General features: G+C 35.0%; 1 protein-coding gene and 1 long non-coding RNA gene across 2 annotated transcripts in view; one reads left to right on the forward strand and one right to left on the reverse strand.

Moving 5' to 3' along the window:
* LOC123556058 (uncharacterized) overlaps positions 1-14,845 on the forward strand; it is a 174,613-nt gene that overhangs the window by 103,480 nt on the left and 56,288 nt on the right. The window contains exons 5-6 of the mRNA XM_053524194.1: positions 2,618-2,845; positions 3,213-3,227. Coding sequence (XP_053380169.1) covers positions 2,618-2,845; positions 3,213-3,227 — 243 coding nt within the window. The remainder of the gene's footprint in view (positions 1-2,617; positions 2,846-3,212; positions 3,228-14,845) is intronic.
* On the reverse strand, positions 5,144-9,514 carry LOC128549040 (uncharacterized). Its single transcript, XR_008367443.1, has 5 exons — positions 9,289-9,514; positions 8,167-8,285; positions 7,503-7,645; positions 7,030-7,126; positions 5,144-6,584 (listed from the first exon to the last, which is right to left on the reverse strand). It is a non-coding gene; the product is annotated as an uncharacterized LOC128549040 (long non-coding RNA).

A 14,845-nucleotide genomic window follows, 5' to 3' on the forward strand; every position in this document is an offset into this window, starting at 1 on the left:
ATCTGCTTCGTCAACAACGGGTATTTTTGTACCATTTAGAAAAAGCTTAGGGTCACAATGATGTTTCCGTAATTGACAAAAGTGGACAGTTTTCGATTGGGAAAATTTAAACCCATTTCCCTTTATTCAGTTGTAATTGGCGGTCAATTGTACGCATATTTTTGAACTATAACATATAAAAATCGTAAATATATAATGAACAGTCTGTCCCTGATAACAAACATTTGACAATATTAATTTTGATGCTAAAAGGAGTGATAGATAAAATAGAACCTTGTGGAACTCCCTGTTCTTGCTCAAAAGAGTCAGAAAGGGTATCACCAACACGTACTTTAAAACTTCGATCAGATAAAAGTTGTGATATAAATGTTTGAGGACGACCATTTAAACCTCATTCGTTAAGATCATTCATAATACCATATTTCCATATAGTGTCATAAGCTTTTCCTAAATCGAAAAAGACAGACACCAGATGCTCTTTTTTAATAAATGCATCACGAATAAAATTTTCCAGGCGAACAAGATGATCAGTTGTGCTGCGTTGTTTGCGAAAGCTGCTTTGATAGATTTTAATTAATCCTTGCGATTCGAGATACCAAATTAGTCTAGAATGGATCATACGTTCTAGAGTTTTACATAAACAGCTAGTTAGGGCTATCGGCATATGATTACTTGGGTTCGCGCCATCTTTTCCGGGTTTTGTATGGGAATAACAATAGCTTCTCTCCAGGAGTCTGGAAAAATACCAGTTTTCCATGAAGTATTGTAGATTTCCAGGAGAAGGTCTGATTTATTAGCAAGAAGGAACACTTAAATAAAGGCAAGCTGAGAACAGAGGCCAGTCTTTGTATTCCTGTTGACAGCCTTTAATTACACGTGTCTGTACAAGATTTCTTTGCATTTAGTGAAATACTATCGGTTTCAAATATCTAATAGTTTCGTGAGGCGTCTCCTCGACAAACGTCGGGGTGCTTGCCCTTAATGTTGTTTAGGATCTAAAGCCTACCAATGGTGTTTAACAGATGGGCCGATGGTCTATTGGTAACACGCTTGACTGTCAATCCAGAGGTCCGGGGTTCGACGCACATACACACACATACAAAGCAAACACACGAGGACAAAACAAACAAATAAAGGAACACAATGGGGCACCGCCTTGAACGGTCAGTGGCAAAACACCACAGGGGAGCTTTAACCGGTTTATGGTGCGTTCCCAACCTCACTCTTAACCCCACTATGTTCCAAGGACACGGGACAGTGTAAATAAAAGTAATCCCCGTTGTTTACTTCATTGAAATATGATCACCGTGCGTCGGGTTCATGTAAGTGACTGTTTTCAAGGAGGCATACCGTCTGATCACAATTCCGTTGAATTTGCAATGACATTAGTAGAAAGACTGCAAATCATGAATTGATTGTGTATTTCTTGCTTTACTTCATTAACGTATACAAAAGCTAGATACAAAGTCTACGTTATTTTTAACAGCCCTCGTATATTTATTAGTGTTTATTGGTCTTGAGATTTGAACGGACTTGTTATTTATGTCTATTTACAGTTTTTCTATCACAAACAAATACATACATTCTGTCAGTAAAAAGTAACACTGTAATCTCTTGTGATTTAGTTCGCTTGCTGCCACATTGCTAGTCCAAATAATTAGACCAAAAAAGTCTTTTAACGTTCAATATTCTGACATTTTTCATTTTTACTATTTTTTTTTCGGCGTTTAAATATATATTATCAATTAAAATCAGTGTAGCATATTTTTGACTTTGCACACATTATAGTCAGTTATAGTGAGTTAACATTGTATCCAGATGAAGAGAAATACATTTGCTTCAGTATTTCGAGGTTAAAAGGAACCAAAACCCAATATCATCCAGGAAATTTTGCTTCTTTCTTTGCACTTGAACGCTTACATTTGCCGTGTTACCACTGTGATCCTAAATTGATATACCAATTTAATTGAAGGTCTAGACGAAAAATTATTTCCAGTTAAATAAAGTCGTTATATAGATTTTTTTCATACTTTCATATTTTTAATTCATATTCCTACCTTTTAAAAAGGAATGCTTAACATTTTTCTTTTCTCTGTATGGCATGAAAGAAGATAAATTTTGTTCAAAGATGAGTATGATATGCAAATCATGTTTACGTCTTATTTTCATTTAAATTTCGATGTAGCCACTCTTTCAGAGTCCTACATGCCAAGTCGTTGATATATTTAATCGCCAGTTATACAGGGTTATTGCGAGAAGAACCCACCTTGATGCAGAAAGCCGCCAAATACATAATTATTGTAGGGTAGAAATGTTTTAAGTAAAAAAAAAACAACAACAAAAAAAAAAAAAACAACAACCAAACACACACACACAAAGGTTGTCTATTAACACAACACAGCACAATATCATTTGTTCTTTAACATCACAAAAAATGAACTGAAAAATTGGTCATCTCTTAGCAGATATAGTCTCTCGAGAAAGTTTGAATGTATATTATACCGCACTCTTTATCTTTCCTGTTACAATGTATGTCATGTTTTTAAAATAATTTTTGAACAAATGTCAGTCTGGTATCATATTTCTAAATTTTGTATATACCGTATTTTTGTTATAGGGAATCAACGCACCAAGTTTGTGATCATAGAAAACATATTGGATGAGGAAAATATGTTTTGCAACTCAGACATTCCAAATTATGCCATAAAATCGAAGACAGAACACATTGGTGTAATATTCCATAAAAACGGATATGATTCGGAAATCAGAACGGAAGGATTTCGGCTCCAATACTCAGCTGTAAACCATTCATTAGCTGATATCACAGATATGGTGTTTGACGAAGGTATAATAAAATATAACTTGAATAGTTTTGTAGTTTCTAAAGCAACTTCGAACCCAACATACAAATTAGAGACACTACGTTTCTGTTATGTACATTTATCTGAATGAGTGGTAAGTTTCCAAAAAGCAAATAGTGAATGCTAAATTTATGATGAATTTCTGTTAAGGTATAATGTAAGAAAGTGAAGAAATTTAATTTATCTGTCATTATCGAAACTAAAGAGGCTGACACTTTTCACTGAACGTTTTGAAGATGTAAAATTAAATAGATATTTCAGCAATCATATCATGTAAATAAAATAAAAATTAAAAAAATATTTGGGCGATACAAATTAACAGAAAAAAAATGAAACGTTTTATCTTTACAGGTTACTTTACGAAGGGTAAGTACACATATCCCTTAGTCATTGTTTCTTTGAAATGCAGATTTAACATTATAGTATATATCGTGTCGGTTTTTGGTAAACAGATCAAAGTTTGCGAGTAGTACATTTTGTTTGTTAACTGTACATAATTATATTTTCAGATTATTTCAAGAAAATAATAACTTTTTAATTGCTTACATACTTATGTACTTTATTCATTTTTACAATCACTAACAAAAAACTTCGTTATACATTTGTACGATCACTGAATTGAAACTATTTTTAACGTTTGAATTAAGAAATGAGCCAAAGATGTTTTATTTTTATTTTTATTTTGGTATAAATGCATGGGCTTGCTTTAAGTTTGTTGCCGAAGGTCTCCACAAGCATTTGATTCTGTAAACAAGCAATCGATTTTATACACAAGAAATGCGTCTGGATTTCGTACACAAATTGAAATATCTTGTGCCACGATTCATACATAAGAACTGTGGTTGCCTATGTTATTTGTATTGATCCAGTGTTGACTAAAGTGAAATTTTAATTCACGTAAAAAGATACGATCGTCAACTGAAAGGTGGTTCTAAGATTAGGAAACGATCTAACATGAACTGTCAATTGGCGAGCGACGTTTAGTAAAATGAGAGCGTATGGCCAACAACAAAAACATGTTTTTCAATGTAGTTTGAGGATTGCAATTATTTTAGTGCACCTGCAAAGTTTAAATTGATTAAATTGGTTAAGGCTAACCTGTAATTTATTAACAATATAAGATCTAAGTCTTAATCGTCATACATTTTCCACTCTGTTCCTTTCATGAGTATTTGTGCGATTTAGTTTATCAATGAAATACATTAACCGGCATTTCTATGGTCTTTTGACCAGGTCAAATATGTATACACTCACCATCTCGTGACCTGGTCATCTTTGGCATGTTATTTAACGAGTCGATCAAGTATTTTTTGTTTGTTTGTTTGTTTGTTTGTTTTGGGATTAACGCCATTTTTCAACAGTATTTCAGTCATGTAACGGCGGGCAGTTAACCTAACCAGTGTTCATGGGTTTTGTACCAGTACAAACCTGTTCTCCACAAGTAACTGCCAACTTTCCCTCATGAAACAAAGGTGGAGGACGAATGATTGCAGACACAATGTCCTTTATCAAATTGTCACGCAGAATATACGCCCCGCCCGGGGATCGAAATCACATCCCCGCAATCTGTAAACCAACGCTCTCCCTATTGAGCTAAGCGGGCGGGCTGTGGTCAAGTAAGGTGAGGCTAATAATATCGATGTCTTTATGTCTGGACCGTTTAAGGTCACAAACATCTTACAAATCCATCTTATCGCAGTGTTGCGGCGCCCACTATTTTGTTAGACACCTGTAATGTCAACACGTTACTTCAAGCCACCTGTTTGCGTCAGTGTTTCTTTTAAATTTATTAGTTTGGAACTATTTATGTTTTAATCAGACTGTTTAAATCATTAACGTTTCATTCAATTAAACTTTTACACATGGAGATATATATATATATATATATATATATATATATATATATATATAGAGAGAGAGAGAGAGAGAGAGAGAGAGAGAGACCCGTTTGTTTCACTATATCAAATACTTGTTTCTGCCAACCAGGTTAGAAGAAAAATGATTGTGTGCAAATGTTAAAGCAGAAAAGGTGCTGTTTCGGATTTGCACGAGTAAGAGGTATTCACATGTCAACCGGGTGGTTTAGCGCAGAAAACAAAATACTTAGGCTTTATTTTAAGTCAGAAAGGTATGAAACCTGATCCGGAGAAAGTAAAAACAATATGTGAGCTGCCCGCGTCATGATGTGTTCGTAAAGGGCTTGGTTCACTTATAGGTTAAAATGGCACAACATCAAATGTTGTTGAAATATTATTATAATGAATGATCAACAACTCAGAATGCAAAATCTCATATTTTAATTCATTTGAAATTGTGCTGTTGCCATGGCAACCGATTGATTTTCTTTATGGAAACACGAAAATCTCTTATAACAATTACATCAGAACGTATAATTAACATTCAGATATGCTAAGATATAACCCTAAGCAACGCCTATAATTTGAGGCAAAAAAATATATGGTTGCCATGGAAACGGAGATAAAAATGAGAATATTTGCTATGTCTGTTTTTTATGGAATAAAACAATTTAGGTCATTCTTTAAGAAAAATAACATATGTAATTTGTTTGTGAAGATCATTATTCATAAATAATACAATATATTTCTGTTGCTATGGTTACAATGGAGTTGCAGTATATGCTTCAATGAGACAACAATGACGTTTTTGCTAAGTTATTGTAGAACACTTTCAGCATTTACCATTACATGTAAAAAATTAAAAAAAATGCACCACTGAAAAGTGTTCTTCAAACAATGTTTTTTTTTCAAGACATAATATAGAACAACAGAAAAATGTTTCCATGGTTACGCAGTTAATTCCGTAAACATAATACTACATAATCTCATTTAACACACATTAATAGTTTAAGAAAACTGCCTTATTAAATGTCTTGATCATATTAAAAGAGTTAGATGATACTAATGGCAATAATATATAATTAGGCATACAAAAACTAAATTGTTTCCACAATAATCCAATGTATGTTTTACAAATTATACATATATTGTGCTTTCAAGACAGGTTAAATTAATTGTTCATGAAAAGGGAAAATAAACATGATACTGCCGACAGAAATGATTGCATGCAGTTTGAATACAGCAGAAAATATCCGTAGATCTATATAATCCAACTGTCGTAATGAAAAAAATGTACATTACTGCCATATATGTTACAATTATTGTTGAAAAATCTTCCAGTGTTTTAGATGAATTTCACATTTATACTGTGTTCAGCCTTACATGTATATAGTGAGTCAATATTTAACAAATGCATAGCACTGTTGACACCATAAAGTTGTTAATTCAATGTTTACATAAACTATATGTATCATTTGTTTTTTTCAAATATATGGAATTTGGGTCTAGTACATCTTCAAAAAATCAAAAACACTTTCAAATTAATCAAAATTTCAGAGCTCTTTCTCTGTATTACTTTAAATGTTAAACACTTTTTTCCATTCATTCTTCGTTTTAAATGACTTGAATTATCAATTTTAATGGCTTTGACACTGCTGGTATTGAGCATACATTGCTGCTGCTGCAAAGGGGCGCTATTTCATTATACAGGTACCACTGTCGACTGGCATCCAGCTCAGGAATGGTAATACGGTTGGTGAATTTGCCTGTCATGCCAACCCTCTGCCTAAAATATTAATCTCCGTCTCTGTGTTGAAGTTATAATCCTTCAAGAATACTATCTATACCAGGTCATGCAGAAGACATTCTGTAATGATAAATGTATCAAATATTTAAGACAAAGAACACATAACCTTTTCATCAATCCTGAACAACAGCATTCCAAAAGACATCCCACACACAATTACATTAAATAACATTTTAGAATTTTATTACAGTAATAACTTCTTTTCATGAAAAATTCAACCATCGCACATATTCTACATCAAGTAAGGCCATGATTTTGATCTCATTTTAACAAATAGTTCTTTAACCTGGTTAAGAAAAAAACAGTTACTTTATTAGAATTATGTTATTTCTGATTAACTTGCTTGCAGTGAGCTAGACACTCTTTAACAACACAAACATAAACAGAAACTGTGGTATTTTAATATAAGTGGCCTCTTTACAGACATGATCTCTGCAGCAAGTTTTATCAATACTTGATTATTAATAAAAACATAATTGATTAAAGAGGCTCAAGCCAAATATACCTAAACATGTACAGGACTGAATTCTGTATGCCGGGCCTCAGTCAGGTTGTACTCCAAGTCATCATGTAGACCCATCATAACAAGCCACATTCCATAGCTAAAATAACGGGTATATTTAAACAATAAATTCTTAAACAAAAACTTCTAAGTAGCGATAGTGAGTCCTTAGAATATAACATAGCATCACTTTATTAAAACAAATAAATGCCAGCTACACAGTTTATTTTCTTACATACACACCTAAGTCTTAATACAGTATGTTGGGTAAGTATGCAATATTCAAATTGTAATTCAATGTTTATCAGTGGAGATATTATTTTTCATTTAGATAAAATTATGCACATTATATATATATAAACTGGAAACTAGTGACTTTCCTAACTGAAGTGTATGAACACACTGTAAAATTAAATATTTCAACATCTAATTCTGTGTGCTTAATAAATATTTCTTTATTTATTGGGAATTCTTACCTTATTACAACACTTTTCTTATTTTGTCCACTATAACTGGCCATATGTAATGAAACATTCTTTTCTCCTTAGCCATGATGCTTGAAGTGATGGTGGACCATAGATACCACACTGTTTGCTCCTCTTCCAACAGCAGTACTGTACTTTTCATACAAAAACAAGAACAATTTATAAGAAATGTATTAAATTCTCATCAAAAATGGAGTGAATCAACACTGACCAAACAGTTCATCCTTTCTTATAAACATTGCTTAACATTAACTTGTATTTATCAAAATTTAATTGAATTCCAATTCACAGTGCTTATGATATAGCATCTTTATTATAAAGCAATGAAGTATTTTCAACCCAATTTCAGGGATTTACAGAAAGTTCAGTGAAAAAAAAAACCCACAGAAATTAGTAATATCAAGTCTTAACAAAACATAACTTCCTTTAGATCATTTTACTTGACAAAATTTCTGCAAAGGTGTCACTATAATTCCAATGTAAAATATGCACTGCAGGCCTGAAGCTTTTATTCATAGAGTCATGATTTGTCTGAAGACTATGGAATTTAATTAAGTGATATATGGAATTTCATAGTTAAAATTGATATTGAAAAAGTGCATTTGAGGATACTGACACTGATATGAATGTAAACACTAACTTCAAAATCTTATACCTGCATGAGGATTCACAGAAATACAAGGGCCCTACTTGCTGAGCATAGTATGGGGTCAATACTTGTTGAGCACTCAAAACTGCAGTGAGCCTTTATATTTCTTACTGCTGGAGATTATCCTGAAAAATATAAAAAAAGAATTTCTCATTTATTTAGTAGCCTATCAGCATGCTGTCTACCAGTAATGGCAGTAGTGAGAATGAAAAAAAGTAGTTTTTATTGTAATTTGCATGTAGAATTTTTAAGAAATTTTTAAGAGGTCTATTTTAGTTCCTATATTTACAACAAAAAGTGACAATTTAAAACACCACTTTTCCTGTGTTATTGTACTATAATTTTCAATTTTCATAGATTCCACTGTGCATAATGACCATGTAATTATTAAATTGTTCACATCTGTGACAGTTTAAACAATGTACAATATCTTGTAATATTGGGCTATTCCAGAAAATATCCACCCTTCCCTGTGAAAGCAATTTTTTTGGTACAACCAGAGAGGAGGGGAGGGAGTGGGTGGGGGGGGGGGGGGGGGGGTATTTGGAGGGATCCTATTGGGAGGAAGGGGAGGGGGGGTATTTGAGGTAACCGGGGTGTGGAAGGGGGAGGGGGGATATTTTTCTGAAATAACCCGAGAGGAGGGTAGGGGGGTATTTGGAGGGATCCTATTGGGAGGAAGGGGAGGGGGTATTTTCAGGTAACCGGGGTGTGGAAGGGGGAGAGGGGGGTAAAATGTCTCCAGGAGGTAATTTTCGCCGAAAAAAACTGCTTCCACAGTTGGGGGGGGGGGGGGGGGGCATTTTTTCTGGAATAGCCCATTCCTGTTCATCAGTTCATTTACCTCTTTACAATTTCTAGATAGAAAGTTTCATACAGAATGTAGGCCTACTTAACATAGTAGATGCCCGACTGTCTTGGCTACAAGTATATTCTGCCATCATGAAAACTTACAAATACACAGGAAAGATATTAAAAGTATTTGACAGCAGACAGTCGAATCGAAATGTCAACACTGCTATTTTTCGCTGCAAAGTTGTATCTTCGATAAGTCAACAAACGAAGCGGTCTGTCCATTTTGTTTTGCCTCCAATTACGAATAAATTTATAATGAAAATTAACACTTACCATAACAATTATTAAATCCGCCATGCACTTTAAATATCCGCGTATATTCAGAGCAATAACTGCATGTATTCTCTGACCCAGTTTCAGACATGTATCCACCGATAATGGCGTGTTGATTTCAAAGGGAAACAATTCGCTAATTCACTCATTAGGTTTGTGATATTTCACTAAATGTTGAAACGTTTAAACTTAAAAATCTTCGTCCGATATTATATTGATTTTAACACTAGCTCTAATGGCTGTTGCTTGAAAAAACAAATTAATGAAAACAAATATCTAATTAAGTGACGTCAACTTCAACGTCATTTTACCGAAATCGAGGCTTGTGTAATTTCGGATAAAAATGTGTCTCTGAGACGGACGTTTTCTTCGTTTTTGAATATGGCGGCATTGCTCACCAGCGATGATTTTTGCACTTTTTGTTGGTTTTTAATGTACGAAGTAGTGGTTAAAATATTAAGACTGGTAAAGGATGCCGCCAAGGCGAAAATCATAAATAAAGTCTCAAATTTCATGGAAAATTCACATTTTTTTGGAAAGTGGGGCATGTTTGGAGTAATATATAAACACAACAACACATTATTTTTCAAAGTTTATTACTTATATATGAAGCATTGTGTTTACTTGTTACGAACAGCATATGTATCAATGTAGAATAAGTAATGTATAATATGGCTTAATTCGGTGCCATTTACGTACATTAGTGAACCAAGCCCTTTCGTGCTGTTTTAGGGAGGAGTGGTAACTTTAGATGCGCAATTCTCAGGTTCTAACGCATGACTGAACCCCTACGCTAAATTTAATTGGAGGAAGGAATGAAAAAAAATGTTACTAGACATTGAAAGATAACCTTAGCACTATTCCGTACCTCGCTTAATCTAGCGTTACAAAACGTTATGCAATATATACCGACAGCAGCGGTACAACTTTAGACCCTGCCAAATATGCCCTGTGAAAGGCCAATACATTTCCTGTCTCATAAATTGAGCCGCTCCCAGCAGCGATGGTCGATCATAGAGAAGGAGGCCTTTTTCATTAAGATATTTCCTCGAGCACTTTGATACATTCATAAGAAACGCTCCAGTGATCTGCCGGACTGACCACAAACCGCCCGTGCACACCAGTTGCCAATAAGAAAGCTCAAATGTAGGCGTTGGCTATTTCAGGTTATGATGTGAAAATTGAATACATCAGTGGGCGCAAAACACATGTACTGACATGTTGTCTCGCATGACACACCCTCCTCTTAACCTTGAGAAAGAGACGACAATTTACCGCTGTGATGACATTGATAATAATACATTCAAGGTCAACGTCATACACAAAAATTTTATCAACCCTAAATAGTTTGTTAGCTTTGTCCCTAATCCGCATGAGGATGTTACAAAACCAGTTTTGGCATGTCCAATAAGCAATTCAAGGACAAATCGTTTATCCAGATTAAAAACAGTTACGAGTTCATCTCCCGGCCAGACCTAAACAGATATGTCGCTTTGGACGATATCCTTTATTATATATCAGACCCAGACAGTTAACCCATTCTTAAGTTATGCATAAACTCCCATGTAAATACAGCTGTACTTTACAAATATCAAGAGTAAGGTCACCAGGGGGCAGATATATGTTATGTCTCTATCAAGCGGAAATATTTCTGGTCCAACTTGTACAAACATGTACTTAAATATATTTCGAAGTGTGATGTTTTTCAAATAAGATTACAAAACACACAAAATACTGGACAGAGATATACCAAACTACCCCTTTTCTAAAGAAAATGTAGACAGAGCAGGCTCACTACCTCAGACAATGGCTTGAAATATATATATATACTAGCCTTTGTGGAATGGCTCACAGGTTATGCTGAAGTGTTCCCAATCAAGAATAAGACTGCAGTAACGGTTGCCCAAATAGATTGAGGAGATTTTCCCTAGATTCTTTTTTTTTTTTGGTTGTGTTTAACGTCGCACCGACACATTTTAGGTCATATGGCGACTTTCCTTCCAGCTTCGATGGTGGAGGAAGACCCCAGGTGTCCCTCCGTGCGTTATTTCATCACGAGCGGGCACCTGGGTAGAACCACCGACCTTCCGTAAGCCAGCTGGATGGCCTCCTTACATGAAGAATTCAACGCCTCGAGTGAGGCTCGAAGCCACATCGATGAGGAGCAATTCATTTGCAGTCAGCTACCTTAACCATTCGGCCACGGAGCCCCCGTTTCCCTAGATACGGCGCAGTGAGGACACTTCTTAATTTGTGAATAAAGTATAAATACTAAAGAATTAAACATACCAAAGACTGAAACTAGTTTTTATTCACGAACCGCAGAACCACAATCGTGAGATATAGGTTTACACGCTGCTGTTGCAAGGCATCGCTTCAGCCCTTGTGAAACCACAGGGTTTTTCCAGTTTTTTCACATGTATGGTCGTGACCCTTAGTTATCCGTAGACAACTTTCTTTGCCTGTACAGGCGATATATGGGTGAAAAAGAACACACAGTCGCCTTCGAGTTACAACATAAAACATTCAGGGTTACCTATCAAAACATGAAAAAGACCAAGAAAAGAATAACAGGCAAAATATGTCAACCGTTATGCCTCAGAGATAACATCAGATGTAGTCCACACAGTATTTCTAAAGGATAATTCCAGGAAAAGTAAGCTTGTTCGTAGGTACACCCCGTACTCCCCTCATCGTTAAGGAAAAGACACCTCTCCCCTTTGTATCCGACTCAGTTCTATATCAGAACCCATAAAAATAAATTGACAAAATCTTTCAGATTAAGAACCTACTTAACGCCCTACTTAAATTATTGTATGGAGGCTAATTGGACTTTACTGGATTTTTATTACTATACTATATACATAGAGTCTATATATATACAGTCCACATAATTATGCATACCTGTGTGCGTAAAATTACAATGTCTGAATTTTTCACTGTTTGCCTTGTTCTCGGTGCTTCCGAGGGATCTACTTTTCAGATTTTATTTATATGATGTTTTTTTGTGTATTTATGATATTTTATTTGCCCCACAGGTCAAAATAAGACAATGACGTTTATGTACATGAGAGTATATAGCCATACAATAATCAATGTATATTGTAAAGGTCAACGTTTACTTCGATGTATAAATTTTATACTGTATGTTATGGTGTTCATTACATAATGCGAATTATGCTGAATTATGCTGAACTTATGAAGACGGTCGCAGACCGTTTCCGATATAGTGGTGGCTTAAATTTATTTAACCTACTGGAGTTCTCTACTGTACGTTGGTGAAATCGTGAAACCAATTAGCTGACAAACAATTTATTGTCGTTCAAGTCATCATTATGTTTATTCAGATAAATATTATACTTTTGCTTGTCACATTTCCCGAGGCCAACACTATCACCTTAAGAGATAACGTGGTGTTAATGAAAAATAATCAGGTTACTTTCATCCGAAGTGCATGGAAAATAGCACTCACTCTAGACCTAGATCCCTGTAACCAGTTTATCTCTAATATTTCAGAAGATGCTGATAAGATTGATAGGAGCTTTACGCAAACAGTACTGAAGTATAATTCTCTCAAGACGAATCTCAGTTTTATTCTCACAATAAAAAGTTTAGAACAGGAGCTGTCTTGGCTGAAATATACTTACTAAATTTGTGTGCTAAATTCAATAGCAATACATTCATCAGAATTAAAAGATTCCTGATTCCAATCATTGGCTCTTTGTTTCATCGACTCTTTGACGTAAGTGCGTAAGTACGGATGATTATATAAATGCTATAAGGCGGACTGTTGTAAAATTAGCAGGGACGCAAAGAAAAATACTGCATGTACTTGATGAAAACTTGACATTACTGAATGTTACAACACAGGACGTGACCAAAACAGGAAAACAACCAATCATATCTTCGCGTCCATGGACGTTTTACTTTCTGATTTGGATAATTTTGAACAAAATGTTTACAAAGAATAAGTTAAATTCACAAAATTTTTACAGACTTGTTTAGAGATATCAAACCTAATTCCAATGTATGTCAAGTAGTACAATTTTGTACGAGCATATTGAGGTACAATCAGATATTATGAGCCAGTTTCTCTCACATCGATACTCTCCGAAATTTAATCTAGTCTACGCCCATGCTAAAGTTGCCACACGATGAAAGAAGCGAACTTGGCTATACTATCAAAAATGATGTGTACAGGCGCGTTAGTGGCAAACAAAATTACTATTGTACCTCCCCCGAACAACGGAGTAACGGGGTATACTGGTTTCAGCTTGACTGTCTGTATGTCCGTCTGTCCGTATGTCTGTAGACGAAATATTGCGCGAACCAACTCTCCTCATCCCCTTGACACAATTTAATGAAACTTCACACACGTGATCAGTAACAACAGTAGTTGTGCATGGTGCATGTTATAGGTTCTTTCAGAAAAAAGAAATGCAGAGTTACGGGACTTTGATTTTTGTTATTTTACTATGAGGAAGCCATCCAGCTGGCTTACGGAAGGTCGGTGGTTCTACCTAAGTGCCTGCTCGTGATGAAATAATGCACGGAGGGACACCTGGGGCCCATAATTGTTTCGGTGCGACTTTAAACCCAATAAAAAAAATTGTTACTATACTTTTACATAGACTCTGCATATGCAATCTTGTACATGCTTAATCTCCTGAAGCCATGCATACTATGTAATGAAATTTCACTCAAGTGACCAGTAGTAACCCTTATTGTGCATGGTGCATGCTAGGTTTCTTCAGATAAAAATTCTGCACAGTGATGGGACTTAGTTTTTTTGTCAATATACTATATGCATACAGTCTGTAATATTGTGCGCGCCTAATTTCACGAACCCTTTGAGATACTTTAATGAAACTTTACCCAAGTGATCAGAACCAACCGTAGCTGTGCACGGTTTACGTTACGTTCCTGAAGATAAATATTCTGCAGTTTTATGGGACTTAGTTATTTGTTACTATGCCCTATATATAGAGTGTGTATATGCAATCTTGTGCGCGCATAATCTCCCGAACCATTGCATACAGTTTAATGAAACAAGTGATCAGTACCAATCTTACTTGTGCATGGTACATGTTAGGTTCTTTCAGAAAAAAATTCTGCAGAGTTATGGGACTTGTCTTTTGTTACTATACTATATGCATAGAGTCTATGAACTTACAGTTCACATAATCATGCAATCTTGTGTGCGTCAAATTGCAATGTACTGATTCAGCGCGTGCGGGGCTACATTCATCACCTTCAGTTATAGCTGTAGTAATTTCACACTGTTCCTCTTTTTACTTCAAGTTTTCAGTGCTGACATTTTGTGGGGTGACTTTGCATTAAAGCTACCAAACTTCATAGAAACAAGAACTACCTGAACACCTGAAAAGCCTACCAAAAGATTCCTTTATTAATGGATCAGCAAAGGACAAAGTTCACTTAAGCCTTATATGGCCTATGCAATTTTGAAAATTTTCAAATTGGCTAAAATTTGAACAACTTTATATTGTTTGCTACCAGAATGTTTATCATTTGTAAGGGATTAAGTTTTTCATAAAAA

The sequence above is a fragment of the Mercenaria mercenaria genome, chromosome 15, assembly GCF_021730395.1.
Source record: "Mercenaria mercenaria strain notata chromosome 15, MADL_Memer_1, whole genome shotgun sequence".
Lineage (NCBI taxonomy): Eukaryota > Metazoa > Mollusca > Bivalvia > Venerida > Veneridae > Mercenaria > Mercenaria mercenaria.